Genomic DNA, 11,543 nt, shown 5'->3' with positions numbered 1-11,543 from the left:
TTTGGTTTCAACTAAAAATTTGATGTGACATAACAAAATTTGATTTGACATAACAAGATGTAAACCCAGCACAGAAAAAACTATTTTACTCAATATTTTATTATATTCTATTATATCTCTTTATCCTAGACACTCTACCATCAAATAAACCAAGCATAAACTTGTAACTAAATTTATTAACACAGCAAAACATGAAACAAGAAATAGGAATAAATTTAAGTAATATAAATCCTCACCAAATGACCAAATCTGTCACAAACGAAGTATTAAAAATCCCATATTCACATGCAGAATTCCTCAATAAAAGAAAGAGAAAAGAGATGCAATGAAGCTAATTCAACAGACATCAATTTGAGAGCAAAGATTGGTTTCAATTGATGAAATCTTACTTCTCTTAAATATAGTATGGCATGTAATAGCCATTACAGTAATACTGGTAAGGATGAAACTGAAATGTGACCTCGTTGGGCTTCGATTCTTTGTCTTCTTTCTTCTCCTCCGCTGGACCAACACTCACTAGTTCTGTATGTGCAACTCCTTTCCTTAGCAAGGTCGTCAGTTTGACCGAGTCAATACCTTCTCCAATCACCGCTATTTGGTCTTTATCTGAGCCAACGAACGACGCTGAATCAACCCCTGTTTATCAATTTTGAGACCATGATTCAGTTTAAATTCAACCAATCAAAACAGAGTAATCCATTCCAGTTTCTATCTATTTTGAATCAGGAATCGATATTCGTCCGAAATTAATATTTAATTTACGAAAGTGAAATTCGTCAATGTTCTTCTCTCGGGTCGAAAAATGGTAGAAGAAGTAGAAAAGGAAAATCATGATAGAGAAATTATGACAGATGATCTTACCGGGGACACCAACGGCGATCTTCAGAGCCTTCCGAGTTTGCTTTTCACAGCAAATGGATACCTTCACAACGATCTTTTGCTGCAAAAACAACCATTTACAAGTATTATCAATTAATTTAAATGCATGCAAAACATAATCGAATTGAATGAATTAATAGATCTGTACCTTCGACATTTCAGTGAATTCGATGGTGATTTGGAGTGTGTATGTGTTTTTCTTCGCCTCTCTAGCTCCCACTTTATCTTTTGAAAGACAAGACAAGACGAATAGAGGGTAATTGAAGTGTCGGATATATATAGAGTCGTCCATGGAGTTCAGAGGTAATTACGTGAAGACGATGACAGGCAATTACGCAAAGACGATGACGTCATCGCAATGGGAAAAGGAAGTTTTACTTCAATATCCAATGCCTGATATGACCCGATATTTATTATAGTAATTAAAATATTTAAGTTAAATACTAATTTTCATTTTTATGTATACTAAAGTATGACATGCCAGTTAGATGATCTATCAATATTTATACAAGAGATATTTTTTCTTTCGTTACATTTGAAACTTGATAATTTTTCAATACCTTTTTAATAATCATTTTAAATTAGCTAATATTGTTAAATAAATACAAAACTTAAATTGTTATCCTAAATTAACTAAACTTTAATATTAATATATCATATTTTACTTTTATTTATAAACTTATGTCTTTAATTTTTAAAATACTATATATAAATTATTAGTTTGAATATGTTTTTTTTGTATCTAAATCATTGTCATTTTAAAGTCATGGATTTTGATAATTTATATAGAATACTTATTAATTTAAATATAGCGTTAAAGGATTAAATTAAATCAAAATTTTAATCTCTAAATATTATTAAAAAAGAACCCTTAATTCACCAATGAAGCAATCAAGGCCCTTGATTGTATTTCAATCATATGATTTTCACCATTAGATCAAATTGATGGCATCATCTTCTCAAAATAGAATTCAAACATTTAATTATAGAATCTTTAAATTTACCAATTACATTTCAAACACAATTACATTAAATTATAGAATCTATTCATATTTAATTATAGAATCTATTCATACTTTCGAAAATATATTTCACAATTCGGGCATAATTGCATTTATTTATAGAATCTTTAAAATCAGCAATTATGTTATCAATTAAAGCTTATCATTTTATTTATATATGAGACATCGGTTTCTCCATAAATCTGGCCAAAAACATGAATAACCGCCCCCATCTTTCTTCTCTATTTTTTTCTCTTAAACAAGAATTCCATAATCCTCTTCTTCCTCATGTCAATGGTTGTGCTTCAATTGATGTTTTGTATGTTCATAATAGAATGTAGCACCATCACGTGGTTCCTTTTTCTCATGTCTTCTTAGAATTTGCGTATTGTCTCTTCCTTGCATCTCCAATTATCACACCTCTGCTTTGGCTTCACAAAAATCTCTACAAACTGAAGCAAGCATCTCCTTCAAGACATCTTTTGACGATCTATGTCATGATTAACCATAATTAATATTGTTCATAATTTAATTCTATTATTTATAGTTTTTGGCTTCAAAATTTAAACATGATTAGTTTTTTCTTTTTTAAAAAAACTCATTAAATAAGCATATCAATAATTATGTTATCTTTAATCTCTAGATATATATTAAAAGAGAAACCTGATTACATCATTTTCAAAAATCAGGTCTATTGATTGGCTTTTCCTTATAGTTTTCCACCCTTAGATCAATTTGATGATGTCATCAATGTTAATAGGATTTTTTTAAATCCTTTCAAATGTTGATTAAGGAAATAATTATTTTTTTGGATTCCGACATTTATGATTAAAATGTTAATTAAGGAAATAATATCTTTAAATCATTCAAAATCGTTGACCCTTATAATGTTCAAAACCATCATTTAATCAAATCTCATTAAATATGCATCTAATTCATCTATTTTTGACAATTATTTGAATTTAATATAAAATCAAACCTCCTGGTTTCAAATTATTTATTGAAAATCGTTAATCAGCTCTCATTCCTTATTATCTTCATCAATTTCCTTTAATTCTAATCTTTGGAGATACTAAATAATAGACAAACATGTTGTCTCCAATTTAAAGTAGATTTTAAAAGATTTAGTTTCTCATTGTCCGCATTTTGAAAATTATAAATAGTTCTCACATTTCTCATTCTCTCTTTCACATGTTCGTTCTTATATCAATGCACTACATAAATTGAACAAAACAATACATCCACCTTCACATCAATTTTATTACGAATCTTCAAGGTATGTCCTTATCCGCATGTGCTTTTTAAGATGTGTATGTGCTGTGTTTCCCTTTGTTGATACCTCTTATATGTGTTAACTAACTATTTGTAAATGTTCTCAGAGAAACCTGTATAAAAAGATTTACAACTTCATAAAAATATTAACAACTTCATCTTCTTTATATAAATCAAAGTGTCGAATTTCTACATCTACACACATTTATATTGACCCTTATAGATAGGGTCAGACCTAATATAAGTGAAATATAGAAAATCATAAGTACATGAATATATTCAGATTTCTATAAACATTTGGAATTCGTATAATCATTTGTTATGTTATGAGATCCATCTATGAATTTTATAATCTCTCAAACCTAATATAGATCAAGCAAAAATAGCTAATCTACATCATAGAAATTCAAATTAACATGTGTATGTGTTGTGTTTCTCTTTGTTTGTACCTCTTATATATGTTAACTAACTATTTGTAAATGTTCTTGGTGAATCCGTTCATTGCCCACTGCATAAATTCAAATAAATTAAAAAATATATATTGTTAACAACATGGGTTATTCACTTTGATACTTTTGCATGCAAACTTAGCAACCAAAGTCTGAGGTTTTTTATTTTACTTTGAATAATTATTCTTTTTTGTTTCTTTTCTAATTTTAATAATGGAATATTTGAATTTATTGTTTTACACCGTGTCATGACAGCAATAGAATCTCACGACCATAAAAGTTGTATTTTATCTGCTTATCAAATAGTTATTAAGAAAACAACTTACCTCAGATTTTATTTAAATAGTATTTGTTTTTGCTTAGTCTCATAACTATCTCTAATAGTTTTGTGTTTCTCTTTATAGAAGGTGAAATGGCACATAACAATGTCAATGAAGTCGTCTTAAATACTCTTGCTACATAGATACCTCGAAGGAATCATAGAATATCCATGTTCAAGTAGTCATGGGTTGGAAGCAGACTTACAAAAAGAACACAAACATGGTGAGAAACTTGGACATGATTTTAATGGACCAGCAGGTGTGATTTTACTAAATTAAAATAATGCTATATTTTATTTTATTTTTCAATAAAACAACATTGGTTATCACCTACAAGACACTAAAATATAGACAATAATAAAAAAAATCTCATAAATGCATTTCAAGCTCTGTTCGATAAAGGAGTTGTTAGGGAAATCACTAAATTTGGCATAGCTAGAAACGAAGGAAATTACATGTAAACAGCTACTCAATGCATGTAATTTATTCTAATTTATTTTAAGAATGGATTTGATTAGCTAAATTATAATGTGTCACTGAAAATGAAATTGAGGACTTAAGACTACACGATTCCATCCAACTTTCAATTCTTACATTTAAGGTAATTATCATCAAAGTTTTCATTTATTTTTCTAAAAACAAAAACCTTATGACATCATCTTAAACAATTAGTGTCATTGATTGTGTTTCCTTTATATGTTTCCACCCAATAAATTTAAAATCATGCCTCTGTAAAGCCTTAGGGTTTGTGAAATTTTAAACACAATTTTTGTTAAACAAGGTATTTAAATTAAAAAAAATAAATAACATTTTTCAGTTAATAATCCGTAATTAACTTAAATTCATAACCTACCATCTAATAATTCGTATCTCTGCACTTTTTAGATGATTTGCATATGATTTAGTCTCCTATAATTAAATCTTAAATCATTGTAATCGTTTCCATATTCAAATTTCAGTATAATATATATATATATATATATATATATATATATATATATATATATATATATATATATATATATATATATATATATATATATGTGTGTGTGTGTGTGTGTGTGTGTGTGTGTGTGTGATTTCCTATTTACTTTATTATTCATATCAGTTACTGAATTACTTTGGTTGTTTTTTAAATCCTTTCTTCTACATAATCATCATCGACGACATCAACATCTACATAAGGTTAGCAAACTGATTTTGCCTATTGATTTTCTTTTGTTGGCTGTTAATGTGTTCAATTACATGTATGTACGTATGTGTGTTTTATGTGATGTTGTTTTATAAAGTTTCTTTCGATTGTAAATCAATTGATTATTGAATTTGCAAAGTGTTTGCTTTTTTACTTTTTTTTTTTTTGGGGGGGGGGGGGGGGGGGGGGGGAGGGGTTAATTTTTTTCTGAATTATATCTCCTCTTCTGGCATCCAACTTTGTTTGGCCAATGCTATTTGGTTTCAGGTTGTATGAATTTGCAAACTGTTTTTTTTTGGTGGGCGGGAGGGGAGAGATAAACATTTTCCTTCATTAAAAACAAGATTTATGCAAGCAACAATCATTGTCAATATGAGGAAGCAATTTTTTAAAATTAAACATAAATTGAGAACTAGGAACATTTATTTGTTTCTTGTCATTCAATTTGCAATAGAATTATGGCATAAACTGATTGTGATGGAGTATATCGATCTATTAGGAAACAGTATAGGGACATTTTTGGTAATTTTTATACAATAACACACATTAATCCTTTGTTTTGGGTCATTTTTGCCGACTGGTTTGGTTAGTTTCGGATTCCTTTGTGAAAATTTGGTGTTTTTCTTGGCTTTTGGTGAAAGTGTATGGTTTATAGTTTTTTTTCATTTTTTTTATTTATAGCAAAGTACTTTGCTATTTGTGTATGCGTCTTTATAAAACAAAAAAGTTTTATTTTTTGGTTTATGAGAGATTCGATCTTCAAGGAATTATTTTTGTTAATCTGAAATAGCAAAAGGTTTTAATCTAAAATTATAAAAATATGATTAGAGACATTTTTAGCTATTTGGCTATTCGATCAAAGCCCAGATGTCAGGTTTGCAACCTGTGAAATTTTTGCATCTTATTCGAAGCTTATGGTTAGTTTGATTCTCATGGTATAAGTAATGCATATGTATGCATAACATTATGCTTTGAATGTAAAAATAATAATAATAAAAAACTTTTATTTAAACAAAAATGTGGGTTTTAAACACACACACACACACACATACATATATATATATATATATATATATATATATATATATATATATATATATATATATATATTTATATGGTTTAAAATGTAATAAAAATATATTTATATGATTTCAAATGGAAAATGGTCAACAGTGAATAAAATTGGATAAAATGATGTTCGACTTGGAACAAAAATACAGAGTGTCAAAACTGGAAAAAAATTACATTTAGTGTCAAAATCCAAAAAAAAAAAACAATAACTTAGTGTCTTTTGTGGGAAATAAATTCAATTTTGACATGTCATGTCAGTTTGTCACGTCATCATGCCACGTCAGCGTCAGCAACCAATCGGGTTGAACGGTCAAGTGGTCAGAATTGTAAAAAGTTGAAAAACGCAGTGTCAAATTTGAGATAAAAATAAACATAGTGTCAAATTAGAATTTTGGTGTAAACTTAGTTATTACAATTAGTTATAACTAAAGACGAAATTTCGTTTAATCTATTGGTTATTTTAAAATTTTATTAACATTTAAAAAAACAAAATTTTAAATGATATAACTTTTATTTTATCGATATTATTTAATTATAATTTGAAAGATATGTTAAGATTCTATTTAAATATGGTATGATATCATTTTTTTTATTTTAATGAAAATATTATAAAATCTTTATTAATTTTGGTATGATGTTGAATATTTTTGGTATAATTTTTTAGATGTATATTAAATTATAATTTTAATTAATTTGAACAAAATCGAAGTTAATTATCTTTGGATTTGATACTAATTACGAAAATGTCATTTTTATATATTAGAGATGATTATGATTTTTGTAAATATTATGTTATAAGAATCGGATTAATTTTGATATGATTTTAAAATATTTTGGTATGATCTTATTATACTTTTAGGTTGATTTAATAGTAAATAATATATAATCTATTTATGCATCCTTTGAAATTAAGTATAGAAATCATTTTGTTGACATCTATAATATATGGGTAATAATTTTCAAAATTCTCTTTAAACTTCTGTTGTATATATTGTATATGACTTCCTTAACGATTACTGTTATTCACTGTGAACATCAAAGCTCTCTAATATCGGAATCAAGATACCGAGAAATACACAAGGTTAGTGATTTTATTCTTTTTATGTATACAATATCAATTTTTTTACTTAACACACATTGAAAGACAACTATTACATGATGTTTTGCTTACTAATTGTCAATTCGACTTATCAAATCACTTCAATTTATCAAATCAATAATGGAGTACACTTCAAGCAATAAAAGTAATGATGCACAAGATCACTCATCCATCATATGGTGGTTTACATCTTATTGTCTAACAATGACATATTGCAATTCGATGTACATTTAGAAGATTAATTAGTGATATATGCACCTTCTATTATTAATGATCTCAACTCGAATGCATCGAGACTTACCAAGTTTGATAGAAAATTGAGATATTTTTCTATAGGTAGAGATCGTTTGTGGGGTATTTGAGTTTTCATACATAATCAATGAGTTAAAATCGATGTTAGTAATTACAATGCCGATTCACATGAATGCTGAGATTATCGAAACAATGTCCTTAATTTTTTTTAAAGGAAATACGATTAAGTTTGTTGTTCTGGCACATCGTTTCTCAAGAAGTATTTTCATTTCATTCAGATTTTGAGATAGTGACTGTGTCAAGTAGAAATATATTTTAATCGTCAACTCATGTTTTATTTTGTTTAATGATACTAATTTTTAAGGTTACTTTATAATTTTTTTTATTGTGTCGACTATTTATAACTTTATATGACTTTTTATACGTTCTCCCGTGTTTAACGCGGGCTATAATCTAGTTAAAGATAAAAGAAGATCCAAAGATTATTTTGTAAATAATAAAATGTTATAAATTATGCTGTGTAATCTATCTATTTATATCTATACTAAAAAATGTTCATATTTCTTTATACCGCCTGCATTTAAAACTCCTATATTTTCCATTATTTTCAGATAATGATTATAACATGGTTAATATTATTAAATAAATGTAGAACCAAAACAACAATCTTAAATTAAATAAACTTCAATATTAAAATATCATCTTTTACTTCTACTTATAGTATTATGTCTTTAAATTTTAATATGTTATACGTAACTTATTAGTTTGGATATGTTTTTATATATCTACCATTGACATTTTAATGTCACAAATTTTAATAATTTGTATATAATGTTTGAATTGTTAATTTAAATATAACGTTAAAGGATTAACTTAAATCAAAAGTTCAATTAAACTTAAAAGGAAAACCAAAGGTTATTTTGTAAATATACAAAAGTTATAAATTATTGTGTTAAATGTAAAACCTAAATTGTAATCCCAAATTAACTAAAAATATTTCTACATATATTTTTATAATTATTAAGAGTTTCCAAATAAATACAGTAGTTTAAAAATAACTTACAACAGACTTAAAGTTAACATTATATAAAAAAAAATATTGTTACCTTTAAAAGAAAAAAAATAATGTTTGGTGTTTTAAATAATTACAATCATATAAATTAAAATTTTAAGTAACATTTTTTTTTTCAAAATAACTGATCGCAACAACTATAAATAACATTAAACCATATCGATATTTAATTTTAATAATGAGTAACCCATGAATATATACCACCGAGATGATTAGGATTATATGGTTTTGATTGAGGTGTACCTAATCATATAATTTAAAATAATCAATGTATTTATATCAACTCAAACAAATGATGAATATTTTCATCGGAGCTCAAACATAAAGGACACAAAGTAGAATCCACAACTATCCCACACTTAACGAGATTTGTATACAAATGAATATGATTTTCAGCATATGCCAAGGAAAGCAGTTTAGTTTAATCGAAATCTGATTAACCCAAGTGAATTTATCCTTGTTATCAACATTCAGATCATCAATAAGATTTTTTAAAGCATTCACTGAGAAAACATGATTATAGCCTTTTCCATTTCAAAGCTACTTGTCATAGCCCTTATTGAAATGAAAGTCAGCCACATACCTATTCAAAATAGAGAATTGATTATGCTCTCTCTCCCCTTTTAATTTGCCTTGACCATCTCCAATTCCACACTGATCATAAATCATTACGATAGGATTGAAGGTTTCTACAAGAATGAAATCAGTAAACACATGGCGTAATGAAATGGACACATAGACGTAATAAGATATGGGCTTTCACTTATAGAGTAAAACGTATACAATTAGAATGAAGCAAGTCACCTTTCAAATGATACCCTATACCACTAACTTACTGCCCTTATATAATGAGTACAAAGGAGTTAGTTAGGCTCCGACCAATGAGGTTAGGACACCTAGGTACATACATCTGTCAAAGTAAGCTAACATAAACTATGAAGCCTAAGTATACAAAAAAAATACGAACATAGACTAAGTTGTTCACATATACAAAAGAAGACAATATAAATAACTCCGAAATTCATTTTGCATCTAAACTCAAACATAACCTAGCAAATCCACAACCCCCTTTGTGTTGATTTGCGAAATCTTTCTTTACTTGACTTCATAAAAATCTTCAAGTATCAATCCAAGAATCACAATACGAACTGTTATCCACCAACGCATCATATTTGAGATGAACTTAAGATTATATTTTGAATTTGAATTGCAAATCTCAACTTCGGTAAGTATTCTAGTAAGTGTTTTCAATTTGTAACAGTGCTTGTCTTGGAGAAATAAAATATAGTTCTTCACTTGTCTACCTTCATGAAGTTTATAAGCACCCCCTATGGATCCTTTTGGATGAATCCATCTCGCAACACTTCATGATTATCTGGTTAATCACTGTTAGGGGCAGGATCCTTGAATTGAATTCAACATCCTCGAGTACTTATGAAGCCTTAGGGTCCTTAAACATATCCCAGGATCTTGACTATTACCACTAATACTTCTAACACTTGTAACGGCTATATTTTCTTTATTTTTCTCACATGGGCAGGACGAGTCAACACAAGACCCATTCTCAATAGAGAGTCATCTCAACCAGGTAAAAGACCCTGAATACCAAGTCAAATAACGTTCATATGCTGATTTTGGAGGATCCCAAAATTATCGGACTTCTTGTTATTAACATTAGATTATAAATAATAAATGTAAATAGCACATTAGGGATACACTTAACTTATCCACGATAATTGTACTTACATTTACACATTCATCTCTGTAATCGACTTTTGATATCAATAAAAACATCAAGGCAGGTGATTATTATCACCTCTCAAGTTTTTATGTCGGAGATCCTGTCAAGAACTAATTTACCACGAACATCATGGCCTCTCATACAATTTGTTTAGATTCTACTTAGTTGATTTTTGACCAAAACAATTTAGCGTCCACCGTGGGTCCGTGGTGTTCAAAACCTTTCATAAAATCATGTCTACACAACCAACCATATCTTCCTCCTCCATTCCTACCATTTCCTCTAAAAAAAAATTCCACCACCTCCATCCGTACGTCCTACAAAGACTTTCGATGCACTGAAGAAAAGGACTCCTCCGCTTCTTACTCAAGGATCCAGGATCCTTGCTTCAATGTACAACAATGAGCAATTTGCTATGATGAGGAGATTGGAACGACAATTGACCCAACATCAGGAAGACAACATGACGATACTCAAGGAAGTTTGCATGTGCAAGGGTTTTGGTTCGACCCTCATAGGATTAGCGTTAATTTAATAACCCATTTTGATGGGTTATTATATTAGAAGGAAGTTCTTTCAGACAATCGAAGCAAGACATTTTCATGGAAGCATGAGGACATGATAGGTATAGACAAAAATATACTAACCCATAAACTTAATATTGATCATTCTTTCAGACAAATACACCAAACGAGAAGGAAGTTCGCACCAAAGAGAAACCAAATCATACAAGAGGAAGTAGAAAAACTTCTTAAAACAAGAATGGTCAAGGAAGTGAAGTTCCCAAGGTGGATATCTAACGTGGTCGTAGTAAAAAAGAAGAACGAAAAATGGAGAATATATATGGATTATACGAATCTCAGTAAGGCTTGTCCCAAGGATCCTTATCTCTACCACACATAGAATCCATGATAGATGCCATAGTTGGTCATGAGTTACTAACATTCTTGGATGCATTAACATGGTTCCAACAAATCCAAATAAAACCATCTGACCAAGAGGATACAACATTCATGTTAGGATCAAGATCCTTACTATATTTAGTATCCTCAAATATCCAGGATCCTCAACAACATCAGGATCCCGACTAATTAGCATTATTATTTTTATTATTAATAATATTTATAACAATCATATTTTTCTATAACTAACGCATGTGCAAAAGTAGTCAAGGGAAGACCAATTCTCAACAAAG

At 28.5% G+C, this 11,543-nt stretch overlaps 1 protein-coding gene across 1 annotated transcript; it reads right to left on the bottom strand.

Moving 5' to 3' along the window:
* Positions 1-192: 192 nt before the first annotated feature.
* On the bottom strand, positions 193-1,183 carry LOC111900518 (disease resistance protein RGA5). The gene is made up of 3 exons (XM_023896402.3): positions 1,028-1,183; positions 862-940; positions 193-636 (listed from the first exon to the last, which is right to left on the bottom strand). The coding sequence occupies exons 1-3, from the start codon at positions 1,169-1,171 to the stop codon at positions 395-397; spliced, it is 465 nt and encodes a 154-aa protein (XP_023752170.1). The 5' UTR covers positions 1,172-1,183; the 3' UTR covers positions 193-394.
* Between the last annotated feature and the right edge of the window lie 10,360 nt (positions 1,184-11,543).

The sequence above is a fragment of the Lactuca sativa genome, chromosome 7 (genome assembly GCF_002870075.4).
Source record: "Lactuca sativa cultivar Salinas chromosome 7, Lsat_Salinas_v11, whole genome shotgun sequence".
Taxonomy (NCBI): domain Eukaryota; kingdom Viridiplantae; phylum Streptophyta; class Magnoliopsida; order Asterales; family Asteraceae; genus Lactuca; species Lactuca sativa.
Note: the sequence above shows the minus strand (reverse complement) of the source record. Positions and strands in the feature narration are given on the sequence as shown.